The sequence below is a fragment of the Ambystoma mexicanum genome, chromosome 10 (genome assembly GCF_040938575.1).
Source record: "Ambystoma mexicanum isolate Mex_15411 chromosome 10, UKY_AmexF1_1, whole genome shotgun sequence".
Lineage (NCBI taxonomy): Eukaryota > Metazoa > Chordata > Amphibia > Caudata > Ambystomatidae > Ambystoma > Ambystoma mexicanum.
The window spans coordinates 1227919217-1227936775 of record NC_090932.1 but is presented as its reverse complement, the minus strand read 5'-3'; the positions used below and the strand labels follow the sequence as shown (position 1 = coordinate 1227936775).

Here is a 17559-nt window from a genome sequence, read left to right as displayed (position 1 = left end):
TGGTAGATATGAAAATAGCCAGAGAGCACTTCTTACATGAGCTATTTGTGAGAGGTGAGTGGACTCATCAGGACCAGACGGTCTGGTTGCAGGCAATCGCACCCCAGATCACTGAAACAGGGTCAGATATATGGAGAGACCAGGGTCCCTTACATGTGGCCCCGAGTGAACTATACATGGCCCCTAAGGCCAAGGATGAGCACAACAAGATTGCCAGGGTAGCGACATATTTATATTTACATATGGGAGCCATGCAGGACAAATGTGCTGAAGGCCAAGATCTGGCGAGTAGGCAACTGCTGACATTACAGAAGGCCCAATCTGATCTGGACTCTTCTGAGCAGAGGCTGCTCAGGAGCCAGGAGTCAGAAAATGACAGCAGACGGTACATCACTAAAATAAAGGAGGATATGGATGTGCTGCAACAGGAAAAGGCGGACCAGGATACCAGATTTCTGGCCTTGCAGAAGGAGTACCAAGAAGGTTTGGACTCCCTACTGCAGAGCCAGAAAAAGCTGGAGCAACAGTTAGACTTCGATAGGGCATGTGCTGAGCAGGTAGTCACCCTGCAGAGCCACCTAGATAGGGAGAAGGCAGAGAGCCATAAACTGATTTTGAAAGACCTGGATACCCAGGCAGAGTTTGACCAGGAGCGCCAGAAAACTGGTGCCTTCCAAAGGCAAAGGGACGACTTGGCGGCACAGATGCAGGCTCTTACTCAGGAAAGGGATACCTTAGGCCAGGAAGTCTGCCACTTAAAAAGAAAAATGGAGGAAAATCACCTGGCCCACCAGGGACTGTGTGACCTCCAAAAAGAACACCAGGACTTGCTAGAGCACACCAGGAGGTTGGAGGAGGCTCTGGCAAGACAGGAGCAGGCCAGTAGGGATGGGACTCAGGAGGTAACCCTCCTGCAGCAAAGACTGGCCCAGTGCTCCAGGACCAATCAGGAAACGCAGAGAGAGAATGAGGCTCTCTGCCAGCACAATGATAGGCTCCAACAACGGGTAGCGATGCAGGAGAGACTGATAGAGTCTAGTAAGGCCTTAACTGAGGAACTGAAGGCGCAGGCTCTTGCATTGCAACAGGGAGCAGGGGCGGATAGAGACCAGGTTCGCTGGGAAAGGGAAACTCCTGAGCATAACCTCAGGAGCCCTAGTACCAGAGGCCTTTATCTCTCTCAGTCCCTGGACTCTGCCACCCCCATGTTCCCTGGCACACATGAGCACTGGGCCACAGGGATGGCAGATTACTTTCCAGCCAAAAGCCTGGGGCTCATAGGCCAGTACTACCCAGGTATGGAGGGCCGGGCATCTGGATATGGGCACCCAAGCACAGTGCAATTTAGTGGGGCCCATTAAGGGCCTCCTGAAAACCTCTGCCCAGTTAGGTCAGTGGGGGGGTACCCATCAAATCCTGGCAGCAAGGAGGAATCTGAAGACTCCTCTGAACGGCGCAGGACACAGGAGACCAGGTCCCCACATTCTGCCAGCCATTCCCAGGCTCGCAGAATCCGGGAAAACCTGGAAGATCAGACAGGAACCTCTGGGAGCAGTGCCTCTGAGTCAGAGGATGAATGGACCAGGGTTACCCGAACCAAAAAGGCCAATAAGGCAAAAAGGGCCTTGCTTAAGGACCCATTGAAACAGATTAAGGCAATCAGGAGTGTCATCACGCCTTATCATAAGAACGCCAAGTACTCTGTTTGGGAACACTTGGAGCTCTACGAGCAAATGATGGAGACTTTCCATTTGAAGGACAGCCAAAACTGTATTCAATATGTAAAGTGGACCTTCTCACCAGAATACTCCAGTTTCTTTGCGGGGCTGAAGGACCAAAATCATTTAAGATGGTCCACCTATAAGGCGGCCATCTTGAACCATTTTTCTGTTCACAGAAATCCTCAAGAGGCTCGCAAGGCAGCCTACAATTTTCAATGTTGGAGGATCAGGCCCCACAAGAATTTGTGCAAGAACTGAAACGTGCCTTTGCGCAGACCACCAGAAGGGTGCAGAGAATTTGTCAATACATTTTTCCATGCCTTGCCCAAATATATAATGACCCAGCTCGTGAGAGATTTTCATGAGAAAAGATCTTTAGACTGGGTCATTGAACAGGCTACCCGGATCTAAGAGGTGCAGAAGCCCATAGAAAATAAAAATAATGCGCCCAAAAACCCCAAAACCAACAGCACCCCTGCTGCTGCCAAGGTGGCAGAGGTAAAGGTTGCCCCCGTTTTAGATTTGGAGATGGGGGGGCCTAAAAACCTACCTGCACCTAATAATTCACAGCCCAGAAGGCCCTCGGGCCAGTCACAGACAGGGAGTCAAGGAGGTAGTCCCACAAATGGGGTCCCCCACTCCCCTGACTATGTAAGCCCCCGCTACAAGGGAAACCGACCAATCCTGGGTTATGTGTGGACTCCTCCAGCCCAAGGGGGGGGATCCAGCCAAGCACCTGACCCGGGGAACTTCCCTCCTAACTTCCCCCAGGAGGGCAGAAATTCCCCAAATCCTGGGCAGAACTTTTTCCCCAGGTATCCGCCCAATTTCCAGCCCCAAAATCCTCCACCCTTCTTTCCCCAATTCCCTGAGCCCAGACAACCTAATCCGGGAGAGGAGGCCAAGGGTGGAGGGGTACCAAAATCTTCCCAACCAGGGGTACTACCAGAGAAGGGATAGCTACCCTTCCCGGGATCAGCCCAGGGGAGAAAATAGAGCCCCGTATCAGCCTGAGCGGGTTTCCCAGTTAGAGCGCCAGGTCCAAAATATGGCACGGGATCTGGGTCACATACTGAGGGCTCAACAGAACCCTCAGATGAGCGTGCCACCGCAGAATGCCCCAAACTCTGGACCTGGTACTCCAGAAGAATGACGGGGGCAGCACCCCGATAACACACCGGTTCCCAGGGAGGAGGTACAAGGGGAAGGGGGTGTAAAGCCTTGGAGGAAGCTTCCTTCCCAACTCGTAAACAGCCCCTGGAAAACCAGGAACCGGAAACAAAATCTCCTGCCCCTGAAAGCCCGCCTCCCAAGGAGCAGAGGGGGGGTAGGAGAAACAAAGGACCCAAAGAGACCCACTTTGTGGAGGAGGTACAGGTCTTCCAATTTGAGGGAGAGGGATCCTCAGAGGATCCTGGGGAAAGGACCTTCTCCTTCAGAGATGGGGGAACTCCTCCCAAGGAAAAATGGGTCCCAAGGGATGCCAATTCAGACTGGGGAGATATGGAGACTGAGCTACCGCCGCCCATCATCTCATCCCAGAACCCACAATACCAAAATCCCCTGGTTCAAACCCATCCTGGTGACTGCCTCCAAAAAGGGGGAGGCGGCCCAGAACCGGAGCCAGGGGAACCCACAATGGCTCTGATCTCCAGTTGCCAACTTTTTCTTTCAGATTCCCAAGGCTCTCCACAGAATTCTGCCCAAATCTCTTCGCTAGCAACGTCCAAAACCAGAAAGTTAGCCCACCAGTTGTCCAAAAATGTGCATTATCTGTGCCCCCTTGAGGAGAAGGAGGGAAGATACTATGCCCCGGTACAAGTACAGGGGCAGGGTACAATTTTGGCACTGGTGGACACTGGATCCCAAGCTACCCTTCTGTCCAAAAGGGCCTTTGATGAACTAAATGCAGGAAGGGGGGAGAATTACCGTATTCCTCTCACCTCTCTTCCTGGACAACTGCAGAACTTTGACGGGAAGGAAATTCCCGTTGAGGGGACTGCAGACTTGGACATTAAAATTGGGCGACACAAGGTGAAACACCCGGTCATAGTAGTGACTCCAGAGGGCACCCCTTGTTTACTAGGGATTACCTCCTGAGAAGGTTGTCACCCCTAATAGATTGTGTAAACAAGGTCCTCTGGACCCAGACTAGCCGACCAATAAAATTAAAACAGAGTGTCAACCATGTTAGTTTAAACGGCACCTGCCACATGGTTGAACAAAAATCTGACCAAGTAGAATTTCACTTCCAGAACAACCAAACTCCAGACGTGACAGTAATAGCAGTAGGACAACAGACTGGTGATGGGGGGGTCCTCTCTATTTCTGAAAATCAACCTTCCTTCCAGTTTAAGGTGGTATTCCGCACCTGAAGGAAACACCCTGAAATTCTTTACTAATCCACAATCAGAAACTCCCACTCCTATAGTCCATAAAGATGTGAAATCAGCTCAGAGCCTGGCTGATATTCAGCAAATTGGAGAGCAGTTGTTCATCCCTGTTCAGTTAAATGATGGGAAGGACTCTGTTCTCGCTCGAGTGCGTGTGAACAACCGTAAGAGCTTCATCAGCGAAGCCATGTTCCGCCAACTCCCAAAAGATCCAGCCATTCCCACATTCATACTGATAGACAAATGGGAAATGGACCTGGAAGCACCTAATTCCAAACATCTCCTGCCAAGCAGGTGTATGCTCAAAATCTCCATTGGCAACAAGAGCATAGTCCATAATTGTTGGGTCGTGCGAGACGTCACTGCCGCCTTTTACTTAGGCAGTGACATTCTCAATCGCTTTGCCATTAGTTTGGACCTAATAAACTTCAAAGCTTGGTCCCGATTAGCGGATAATCCCATGGGCTTGGATGATCCAGAAAAAGCATTTAGGTCAGCTCAATTGCTACCTTATGCAGTTGAAATTCAGATTAAAGAGGAAGTCACCATCCCAGAAAGGACCCGACAATTCTCCCTGGAAGTGAAAGTTAAAAGAGGACAACATTTGAAAAACCCTGATGCTTACATACATCTAAACGCTTCTCTCCAACAGCAAGGGTTGGGGGTAAACCCAACTCCATTAGTCAACATAGAACATGACACCATTCTAATAGAGGTGGATAACAGTGACTTAAAGAGTATTACTCTAGCCGCAGGCACCATTATTGGAATGGCGGTTGATGACCGACATTTTTCCATCGATTTAGGAAATGAACTGTTAGGACCAATCCCCAGGGACTGTTTTGACAGTGACAGTGATGACAATACAACACCAAACAGGATTTATACCCGGCATGGGGTGAACTTCCTGGTGTACACTTCCTGCCCCTATGGTAAGGAAGATGTGACTTATGACTTCAGGAGGGATGAGGTGATTTTCCAGGTCCATGAGGGTTGCCTTTCCCACCTGGGGCCTCCAGTCCAAATCAGCACTCTGACCAGGGACTTTTCCACCCAGCTGGAGGAGGCCGCTGAGATAGCCAAACCAGAAGTCTTTCCAGGCTTCAGGCAGATGGTGGAAGAGAGAGTCAACCTAGCTGATGCCTGTGTGACTCTGGAACAAAAGCAAAAGTTGAAACAAGTTTTCTTGGATTTCCAAGATCTCTTTGCGGTAGACTCATATGACTGTGGTCGCACTGACATCCACACAACAACAATCCCCACGGACCCCGGCATGACTCCTGTGTTTGTGAAGCAATATCGCTTGCCTCTCGCATCAATGGAGTCCCTTACTGAAATAATTAAGAACCTTGAGTCCCAGGGAATGATCCGTCCAGTCCACAGCACCTTCAATAATCCGGTGCTGGGAATATTGAAGCCAAACGGCCAGTGGAGACTCTGCGCCGACCTCAGGGAGCTCAACAAACGGGTCCATACTTCCCGATGGCCTCTGCCCTACATTGACCAAGGGCTGGCCCAGATCCAGGGGTCACAGGTATTCACTGCAATAGACCTGACCAATGGATACTGGACTGTGCCTGTCAGTAGGGAGGACCAATACAAGCTGGCTTTTACCTTTGGGGGCCAGCAGTACACATGGACCCGGACTCCCTTCGGATACCTCAACTCCGGCAATGAATTCAACATTTTCCTACACAAGGCCATGCCCGACCTGGGTGCAAGGGGTAACCTGGCTTATGTAGATGTCCTCATCAAAAGTTCATCTGTGGAGGAGATCCGTTATGTTCTGACCCAGTTGAGGGCCGCCAGAGCAAAACTTTCCTTTCAGAAAGCACAGTGGTGTAGAACCCGTGTTAATTTCTTGGGGCATGAGATTACTCCTCAGGGTCTCTGTCCCCAGGAAAAGAAAGTGGAAGCACTTCAGAAACTGAAAGACCCCACAACTCTGCGGGAACTAAGGAGCCTCCTTGGACTGACTAATTACAGCAGAAAGTTCATTGAGGGCTACGCAGAGATCACCAGACCCCTGATTCATCTCCTGAAAGGGGGGGTCAAGTGGGAATGGGGTCCAGAACAAGCCGAGGCAGTAAGACAACTCAAAAGAAGCCTCCCACAAGCGCCCTGCCTAGCTTACCCTGTCAGAAACAAGGAGTTCTTCCTGGAGACGGGGTTCTCTAATACGTGCTTGACGGCAGTATTATACCAAAAGCATGACAAGGTCAATAAAGTAATCTCCTATGCGAGCAAAACTTTATCCTCTGTGGAGGAAAAATTCAACGATTGTGAGAAGGCACTTCTGGCAACGGTGTGGGCATTGAAAAATTACCGCCCGTTTATCCAGGGGGAACACATCATAGTGGAGACTCCACACCAAAGTGACAGAATCCGGGCTGGAAATGTGAGTAATTCCCGAATTACTTCTTGGATTCTGTCAATGCAAGGCTTTCCTGTGGAGGTCAGATATGGCCAAAACAAGAAGAGTCCCCTCGCGCAAGGTCTGGCTGACTTGCATGATTGTGCCAGAGAAAACTGTCTCGAGGACGAAAGTCTAAAAATCAAGGACAACATGGAGGCATACCTTAATTCCCCACACAAAGTCTTTGAAGAGGACAAGTGTGAGGGAATGCCCACTGTCTATGTGGATGGATGCTCTTACCATGTTGACAACAACGGGGAGAACGAACTGGTGGCCGGCGTAGGGAATGCATGGGTGAATGAGTCCCCAGAACCCTCCGCTGGATACAAAATTGGTCCCCGAAGTAGTCAGGTGGCAGAATTGATGGCTGTGCATCAGGCCATCCTCACTGCTGTCCAGCATCAACTCCACGAACTGGTCATAATCACAGATTCAGATTATGTACGGAACAGGTTTTTGGAGCACCTGGTTAATTGGAAAACCAGAGGCATGTTATGTGCTAACAACAAACCCTTGAAACATGGGAAGTTGATCCAAAACATTGATGATCTGGTCACCTCGAAGGGGATGACCATCTATTGGAAGAAGATCAAGGGTCATTCCAAAATAGAGGGACCAGACAAAACTGGAAATGACTTAGCTGATCAGCTGGCCAAAACCGGGGCCATCCAAGGGGATCTAATTGAGATTGAGTCCCTGTTGGTGGAAATCCAAGTCACTGCTATCACTAGGTCCCAGACAAATGCTCACAATGACCTTTCAATTGCACAATGGAGTAAGGAGACCCCTGATGCTGATTTGATTACCGCTCAGAAGGGGGATCCAATAATTGGTAAATTTTACCAGCACCTTGAGGACCCTGAGAACTTTCCCCCGACGGATACCGATTACATTGGGAAAGAGGACCTAAGGGTGTTGATGAAATGTCCAAAAATGTTCTGAATCCAAGACGGTTTGCTGGTAAGGAAATCCAAAGCTGGCCACGATCAGTGGGTGGTTCCTACCTCATTCCGAAGCCTGATGTTAAGTCACGCCCATGATGCAGCCACCGCCGGTCATAGGGGGGTTTCACACAACACTGGAAATCTTGAGAGGTTGCATACTGGCCACACATGGGGCAGGTCCGTGACCAATACTTGAAGGGGTGTCTTGTGTGTGCACAATTTCAGCCATCATCCCTCACACACCGTGCACCCCTCCAAAAGAGGGGGATGACACTGCCATGGTCAGATTTGCAAATCGACTTTGTAGGCCCTGTGATTCGCTCGACTAGAGGAAACAAGTACATGTTGACCGTTACATGCTTGTTTACCAAGTGGGTGGAATGTCTCCCAGCCCCAAATTGCAAGGCAGAAACTGCAGCTGCCCTGATGATTAACCACATCTTTTCCCGTTTCGGTCTACCTCAAAGGATTGAGTCAGACATGGGTAGCCACTTCACCAGTGAAGTAATGACAAAGATGTGGGAGATACTGGGGGTTAAAAGGAAGCTACACATTGCTTACAGGCCAGCTTCTTCTGCAGCAGTGGAGAGATACAACCGAACCATTGTGAGCATATTAAAGAAGTTTGTGGCAGATTCTGGGCCAAGTTGGGATATCCGATTACCTCTGGTCCTAATGGCCATTAGATCTACCCCTTCATCTGCAACCAAAATGTCACCATTTGAGTTGATGACTGGACGCAAGATGGTGCTTCCTCAGCATTTGCTCTACAGAACCCAAGAGCAAACGTTGATAAATGCCTCCACAACTCATGAGTATGTGGAGAATTTAAGGAAACACCTTCAGCATGCTTTTGCCTATGCTCAGCGGAATCTAGAAAGATCAGCTGAGAGTATGAAGACCCACTATGACCTGAAAACTTCCAGGAAGGAATATCAGGTGTGGGACCGGGTCTATTTATACAATTTCCAAAGGAACCAGGCCAAACAGCAAAGATTTTTGCCTACATGGAAGGGACCCTTTGAGATCATAGACAAGATCTCCCCTGTGGCCTACAAGATCCGCATCCCCAAAGGCGGTTTGGCAGAGGGGGAAGACAAGTGGGTTCACATTAACCAGTTGAAGTGTTGCCATCCCAGGCACACTCTGCAACAACTGGAGGAATCCTCTGGAATCCTAGAGGGTACTGTCTCAGATTAATTCAGTTCTAACTTAAAATATCCTACATATCGCCTATCAAATTCTGAGTTTCTCAATGTGGGTGTTTTCGTTTTTGAATGCAAAAAGAAATGTGCATGTTCATATGTTTTGACTATAAATTTATATGCCACCCCACTATATCAATGGTGGGGGAAAAATGTCTATGAATAGGTATTGCCGCTCTTCTTTTGTCGTCCTAGGAGAAAGAAAACCTGGAGACTGGCCAAGGAGTACGATCCGGAGACTGGGAGGACGATCCGAGGGGCCCAGGGTACCGCCCAATATTCCCATCAGGACCGGCGAGGAGAACCGATCGATCAGTACCGGATGGAGGAAAAGATGCTGAACTGTGCCATTTGCAGAATTGGAAGAAGATTATGCGGACAGACCAGTGCGTGGGTCAAAACCCTTGTGCGCCCGACTCCCCATCGACTCAAATTCAAAGGGCAGTCACGTGGGGGGGCTTTGTTGGGTGTCCTGACCCACGTTTGAGCTATCATGCTGCAACATTTGGTGCTGTGGGCTTAGAAAATCCAAGATGGCCAAAAAGCCCACATGTGCGCCAGAATCTAGGAGAACCACACAGTTTGTGCACACTAAAATGGTTGCCTAACTTGCCACCCACCAGTGCGAGCAGGATGGGCCGGGGTGCCATGAGTGAAGTGTGTGCCAAAGGAAAAACCGCACTTTAAAATCACCTTTTGTTTCCCTGAATGCCAGCTCAAAATGCCTATTTTCAAACATTGCAACACATCCAAAAATCTCACTGAACACCAGCGGACATCTGGCAGAATGAAGTATTTGTGCATACTAAATCTGGGAAGTTGAAGAGCCCCAAGACAACGTACATAACAAGACTGGCTGAGCTCTGCATGTCTGCAGCAGCCTAACTGAAACTGGATTTAAAACTACCAAAAATCGAAAATGTTTAAATTAACTGAGTGACCTACTTTGAGTGTCACATAGTTTGTCACTGTTGAAATGTCATAGTTTTGAACTTAGAATCAGCATTCTAGCTGCATATGTAAAAATTGTCTTGACTTAAACTGGGGAACAAAAAGTGACATTTTATCTGAAACCTGGCTTAATGAAACTGAATTCTGCCTGACATCTACCCCCACAGGAGTTAAAACCTGCTCAGCCACTCTTCCCCTTGCCAAAAGGAGTTGTCACCTCTCTGATTAGATTAGGGGTGGAGCAGCTACAGGGAGTTGAACAAAGGCCTGTCCTGGGCCAAGGCTGATGGTTTATTAGGGTGGCCGTAAAATAGCTTCCTCTTGGCAGAAGCTGGGAGGGGCAGGGTCTCTGAGCTTGGCAGAAACTGGATAAACTGGTTTCTTCACCATGTGACCTGAAAAGACACAACCCTGTTGGCCAGAATATGATTCTAAGAAAGATGTATAACTCATGGTGCGGACTTGTCAAAATTATTTAAATGATACCATAATTCTTGTGATTTTTCTGTGCACATTTTAAGACGCGTTGGGAATTTGTGTGATGTTCTGGGGAAAAACCCCGCTATTTATGGATACTACAGACTCTGTGTTTAAGCTAGAGACATGGGAATTTACTGGAGTATGTATGGACAGGCCGTGTATATGTGTATAATTTTTAATGAAGAACCAAGGTTGCATAACCCACTAAAATCGAAAATGTTGCCGTTTCTGAATGCAAGCCCTCAGGAAGAGCAGGTTTGGGACAGAGACTACCTCATGTGATAGGTAATATGTACATGCAATGACAAACCACTATGTATTTGAGAAATAAGTATTTTGATCAAATATAGATTTGTGGGCAAACTGACCAGGGGAGGATCCTCTGACCCATAAAACCTACAGCATCACTCTGACTCACAGTTCCTTCCCCAATCATGGGAGAGGGGAGAATTGGGCCAATGACAAGTTGAAAGAGGGGCTGGCTAGTGATGCTGCACACACACCCACTTTCAAAAGACATAAAAAGAGCCACTGGAAGTTAGAGAGGACATTCAATTCCATTTGCTGCGGAGCATGCTGATCAACGACTTCACATCCAGAGATCCAGACTTCAAATCCATCAATCTCCAGAACCTGTAGCAGTACCTAGAAAGCAGAGCAGTATCCAGAATCCAGAGAGGCTAGACCAGCAGAGCAGAGCTGACCCAGACCGCTGTTCGCAGAACCAGAGAGCTGACCCAGATCACTGTGAAGTGCCGAGGACAGAACCGGAGTCCAGTCCAAAACCTGACCAGATCCGTGGCGAGGCCTATTTCTAAATATATTGTGAGTACCTAGCAGAACTGTGCAGAACCAATCTCTTAGTTAAAATCATCTAATCCAAACTATTTTAATCTAACCAGAACTGCCTCCTAACTGTCACCTGTCATTTGCAAAGCTGTCACCTGTCATTTTCTAGCTGCAAGCTGTAACCTGTCGCTTTGAACTTTTAAAATTTCAAATCTGAAAAACTACCTTTATTTAATCGTCCGTATCTCTGGAACCGTTTGGGCTAGGAACTTGGTTTAACTTTCCTCTGAAAGCTTAGAATCTCAGCTTTTCAACAAGCTTTTCCGACTTGCTACTCCTTATACCTTCTCTGTAATCACGATTCTCGCACCCGCGAATTTTGCCACGATTTGCGATTTGGCCCGATTTCATTACTTGTAAAAAGATAGCTGCTTTTGCCTGAACTACTAAATTTCGTTTGCCTCTTAAGAACCATCCCTGAATTATTGCTAGAGTGAGCCTGGACTAATATTAACTAGATACCACTCACCCTGAACCTCCTAAAGGGAATTAAAAGCATTTTCAGCATATTTCTCACTGCATTGTCACCATATTCAAAGCACTTGGGTCTGTGTTTCAAAACTCCTATCTGTTGTATAAGATGCTGGGGGGGAATTGAACTGAATTCTATTTGATTGCATTCCTAAGAACTGAGTCCCATTCTATTCATCTCCTTACATTGCATTAAGGGAGGGATGAATTGTCCAAGAACGTGATTACATTGTCTTTTGCTGAAATCCTATCAAGTTATTTTCTGTACTGCATTTTCATTCCACCTTGCATCCGTTTGAAATCATAAAAGTATTGTTGCTATCTTATCCATCCTATAACCACTCATCATTGATTATAAAGAAGTGTGCTAGTGCCAGACTATCCATTATTGATTACTGCTCAGATTAAGTGTGATATTCAATTATTAATTTATTATAAGTGATATATATATATATTGTTTAAATTCTCAAATAAACCTTTTAACTTGCAAAACAGAACTACTTCTTGGCTCAGTGGGGTCAGGGGGATTCCAAGAGAGGGGTGTTATATAGGGGTAGTCATTCAGAACTCATGAACTGGACATAAAGATATATCAATAAGGGCTTCCATTCAGTATCCCAGACTAGGCATTGACTTAGCTGTAGTGTTGAATTGAATCCTCTTACAAGGTAGGGCAAGAAACTAGGTTAGAATAGGATTCTGGACTGAGGACTTCATTTATGCAAGACATCTTGACGACCACCCCCCTTTTATTTTAACTTGTTTCTTAGAGTAAGGCTTGGAGTCTTAAGGTGAACCCTTTTCATGTTGAAGAAATTATTAAAACATTCGGAAATCATGCCTGCTTGTCAGTCTCCCGATTCTAACCTACCACATATCCCATGCACAATACAAAAGAGGCATGCCAATAATTAAGAAATCCAATGTGCACCAAGCAAAATAAGAGCTAAAGAGACATAAGGTGCAAATAATATGCCTGGAAAGCGCACGCTTGCCTTGCCAACATGGGTGCTGCGATTGAACATGTGTGTTAAACGGAGAGTGACTGGCCCCAATACCAGCACGCCTGCTACTGCCTTTCATCTGAGGTAAGATTAAGAAAAGAAACTAACCAAGAATCACGTTTTTGCGGAAACTGAATGTGAAGTCTCACAAACCTGTCAACACCTCCCAAATCTTTATGTGCCCATCGTTCAGCCCTGTTGCCAGAATCAAGCCTGGGAGGTCAGAGTGTGATCCCCACTTTTTAGAAGAGGTATCAAAGGCTAGACCCCAGACAATCTGTCCGCAATCCAGGGTCTTCTCTTTGGGGCCAGGCCCTCGCACCTTCTTATCCGCTGCCTTAGCACAATGGCTCTTTTGTACAAATGCATGTACGTTCCTGAAGAAGAAAAAAAAATAAGAAAATTCAAAACATGCTTAATTGTAGTTTAACAGCTTAAATCTCTAAAACAATTGACAGTTGCAATCCCCTGCCTCCCCTAAAAGCACCAAATCCACAAGTTTTGCACATGTTTAGCAGTTGTGTCTCACTGTGCTGAATTGACTTCTGCCCTGAAAGAGCACAAGGATGAGTTGAGGCAAAAACGCCTACTCAGCCCTCACACTTCCACCCAACCATGAAGGTAACATGGTCACAGTTAAGAGATAGATCTCCTTCGCCTTTTGTGATAATGTGGGCTGAGGGAAGGCACTATTCAAGAGGGATGCGAATGTGGTTCAGTAGCAACCCAAACAGCAAAGTAGAGCAGTCCAAAATAAAGGAATGTCCAATCAAGTTTCTATAATAATATATATACACTTTATTAGCACTGGCACGTGGGAGGCTGCCAATCTGGCAGCAAAGAACGCAGGCTGAATCCCCCCCAGGTGTAAGCCCATGTTCCAAGCTGCCCGATGGCTGCTTCCCCCACAAGCCATCTCCACCCCCCACTATCCCTTCATTTCCCTTCCCCCCCTATCCCTCACACTTACCCGATTTCGCTGCCACAGCTGCTTCCGCTCCTGGTCTGTTGCAACTGCCATGGAAATGGAAGAGGGGCTCCGTATTGAGCACTACCTTCTAGATCCACGGTGGCCATCTTAGTAAAGTATTTTCATTCAGTTAACGGGACACAGTCTCTCAGGTAGGGTGGGGAGTGCAGGGTGTGTGGACCTAGGTGTTACCTGCTGCTTTGGAACACCCATTTATCTTACAAAGGAAGTACTTTAGAAAGGACTTTTCTCTGTGGCGAACTAGAAGGAGTAGTCAGACTCAGGACATCACTTCAAGAGCGTTTAACTTAAAAGAAAAATGCCCATCTGTCCCTATTGCTAAGAGGGATTTCCCTTCCTATCAACTAAACTAAAGGCGCTCGTCTTGAGTCAAAACAAAAATAGTCCTCAGTCCAAAACCTATTAAATATTAATATTACCTATTAATATTTTCCCCTACCATATTAAGGAAAAACAACATAAAAATAACCCAGAACAATATACCATCTGCTCAGGCTTCTTTAGGTCAATCTTACTTGGGTCTCCCGGGTTCCAATGTTAATTCTTGACAGTTCATCAAAGAACAAGTCTTTACAGAAATTACATTTCTCACGTTCTTAAACTGGAGGGATGATTCCCTTAATCCGTCCCCACCAATTGGGTTGCTCTTTTTCTACGGGTGTTATACAAAGAAAGCCTCCAAGTTTCCTTTGTTCCTGCTCTTGGCTTGACTGAACCCTGCAGTTTCCCTTTCACATGTGTTGCAAAGTTCCACTTATCTCGATGGGGATCTCCAGACCTCTTAGCTCTTGGGGCCTACTCTTGGGCCTCTGTCAATGTCCAACACTCCGGTTTCTAGGGCTCCAGTAACCCTCTTGGACATGCTCTCTCTGCGGGTCTGACTGCCCCATACGTGGTTTTACTCCACTTGTTTATTTTCCCCTTTCTTGCTCTGTTCAGCGTGCCTACTCCACCCTGGGCAACCCAGGTACCTTCACCGCCTTCAGGCGTGCTCCAGCGGAGTGGGGACATGGTTGTTTGTCACACTCGTCGGCATCTCCGTCAAGTAAGTGTTCGATTTCGTTATTCTTTCCGTCTCTGTATTTTCTTCATTCCTCAGAGTGAGAAGAACAAGTTACTCTCTTACCTGGTAACGTTCTTTCGATGGGATGGTCCGACGACGTATTCCATATCTATGACAGTAATCCCCACAGCTGTGTTGCTTCGGAAAGTCTTTCGGCGTCTGCGTCCTGCGTCGATGACGTCGATACGCTGCCCTCGAGGGCCTCTGTCGAGCCAACGTCACCGGATGTTATAAGTAGGACGCACGACGCCCATAGCCTCAGCTGTAGTTTTTTCCCCAGAACATGTGGCATCAATCTTCTGCCAGTGTGACCACAGAAAGCCTTGCGGAAACGTACGCTGCAATCGCATAAGAAATTCTGTGGCGGGGTAGGCAGGGAGGCAGCGATATGTAATACGTTGTCGAAGATCCCATCGAAAGAACGTTATCAGGTAAGAGAGTAACTTATTCTTCGAGGGGATTGGGTCCTCTGACATATTCCATATCTATGACAGACTCCCAAAGCAGTACCAACGTATGGAGGAGGGAAAAAGAATTTAGAATATAGAAATTTAGAATGCCCAATCAAATTGCAGAGTAAAGGACGTCTTGCCAAAGGTCAGATCCTGCCCATGGATAGAATCTAGGGAGTAGTGTCGTACAAAAGTATGGACCGAAGCCCAAGTGGCTGCTTCACAGATGTTACAAATAGGAACACCACTCTGCAGGGCAGTAGAGGCAGCCATAACCCAAGTAGAATGGGCCCGTAAACCTACCGGAGGGTCCTTACCCGCCAAGCGATAGCATTCAGAAATTGCCAAGGTAATCCATCTAGACAAAGTCTGCATAGTAACTGCTTGTCCCAAACGCCTTCCAGAGTAACCTATAAAGAGCTGATCATCCACTCTGACCGGGACATGCGTGAAATGTAGAAACTTAAAGCTCTCCTAGGATCTGACCTATGGAGGCTCTCCTCGTCCTTACCAGGATGCGGAGGAGGATAAAATGCCAGAAGAATGACCTTCTGGCTTAAATGAAATTCCGACACCACTTTCGGAAGAAAGGAAGCACGAACTCCAAGGACAACCCTGTTCTTATGAAACACAGTGAAGGGTGGCTTAACTGAAAGTGCCTGTAACTCACTCACTCTGCGAGCAGAAGTGACCGGAACTAAAAATTCTGTTTTCAGGGTTAACAGTCTCAAAGGACAAGAATGTAAAGGCTCAAATGGAGCACCCATTAGAAACTCGAGAACAAGGTTCAAATCCCAACCGGGCACCTGGCAAGGTGACGGAGGGAACACATTAGTGAGCCCTTTCAGAAACTGAGAAATTAAAGGGATTTTAAAATAAGAACACTCCTCAGACGAGCGCTTAAATATGGACAGCGCCGCCAGGTAACCTTTAATGGTACCCACTTGCAAGCCCCTGTGGGCTAAAGAAAGCAAAAAAGACAGAACCACAGGAATGTCACATGAAAAAGGGTCCACATTCTTAACCCTGCACCAGTCGCAGAACTTTCTCCAATGGCAACGGTACAGGGACTTTGTAGCCGGTCGTCTGGCCGAAAGCAACACCTCCATCATGTCTTCAGGGAGGTCCCAATCCTTATACCTCAACCTTTCAGAAGCCAAGGTGAAGGTTGAGGGATCTGACCTCTGGATGGAGAACCTGACCCCCCTCCCGTGAGAGCAGATCGTCTCGGTAGGGAAGAAGACGTGGTGGGCAGATGGACAAGTCGAGAAGGTCCGGGTACCACGTCCTCGGAGCAATGAGGATCATCCGGGAACCGAACCTCCGTAATCTCTGAAGCACTTGCGGGATGATGGGGACTGGAGGAAACGTGTACAGCAGTGGAAGGACCACTCCACCACGAACGCGTCTCCTAAGGCTCCTCTTGGAGGAAATTCCCGCGAGCAGAACCTTTCGCACTTCCGGTTGACACTGGAGACGAAGAGATCCACTTGAGGGGTCCCCCAAAGGTCGAAGGTCTCCAGGAGAATCTCCTGAGCCAACTCCCACTCGTGAGAGATCGCGCTCTGCCTGCTTAGAGCATCCGCTGTCTCGTTTCCTTCGTCTCCAGCCAGATGAACTGCTGAGATCGAAATTCTCTGCTGGATGGCCCAGAACCAGAGCTGCATCGCCTCCCTGCACAGAGGAAGTGACTCTGCGCCCCCCCTTTTTGTTGAGGTAGTGCATGACCACTGTGTTGTCCGTCAGAATCAGGACATTTGTTTCTCGCACAGTCGGCAGAAAAGCCTTCAGGGCAAGCCTGACGGCCCTCAGCTCCAACAGATTGATATGGAGTCTGGACTCTGACGGAGACCAACGACTGTTGACTGTCAACTCGTTGGCATGAGCTCCCCATCCCATGAGGGATGCGTCCGTCACGATCGTCGCCTCTGGCCACGGTAGCCAAAACGGAGCCCCCTTCATCAGAGTGCCTTCGTCGGCCCACCACAGAAGGTCCTGAGCGACCGAGGGCGGCACCTGAACGGGGTCCGACATCCTGCCGGAGGACTGTGACCACTGCATCTTGAGAGCCCATTGCAGAGATCTCATCCGCAACCGGGCCTCTGGCACCAGGAGAATGCAGGATGCCATGAGGCCGAGCAACCTCAATAATTCAAACGCCGGGAGACTCTGGGCATGTTGAAACTTGTGTACCATCTGCTGAATGTGAAGAGCCCGCACCTGGGGAGGAAAACACTGCCCCAGGGAAGTGTCGAGCACTGCTCCGATGTACTGGAGCCGCTGAGTTGGGGTCAAGTGGACTTCTTTAAGTTGAGGGAGAAGCCCAGCTTGTGAAGGGAGTTGCAGGTAACGGACAGATGATCCAGGACTTGCTCGGGAGAGCGCGCCCTGATCAACCAATCATCCAGGTATGGGTAGACATGAATCCCCCCCTTTCCTGAGATACGCTGCCACCACCACCATGAGCTTGGTGAAAACACTCCGGGCGGAGGTCAATCCGAACGGCAGGACCCGAAACTGAAAGTGCGAGTCGCCAACCGCGAACCTCAGGAACTTGTGCTTGGGATGGATCGGTACATGAAAGTAAGTGTCCTTGAGGTCGAGAGACACCAATCAGTC

The 17559-nt window shown here is 48.1% G+C and overlaps 1 protein-coding gene across 4 annotated transcripts in view; it reads right to left on the bottom strand.

Annotated features, from left to right (window-relative positions):
- Positions 1-17559, bottom strand: part of WSB2 (WD repeat and SOCS box containing 2) — a 263989-nt gene that overhangs the window by 145111 nt on the left and 101319 nt on the right. For all 4 annotated transcript variants that reach the window (XM_069619202.1, XM_069619204.1, XM_069619201.1 and 1 more), the window contains one exon: positions 12588-12811. In XM_069619202.1, the coding sequence (XP_069475303.1) occupies positions 12588-12811 (224 nt within the window). The remainder of the gene's footprint in view (positions 1-12587; positions 12812-17559) is intronic.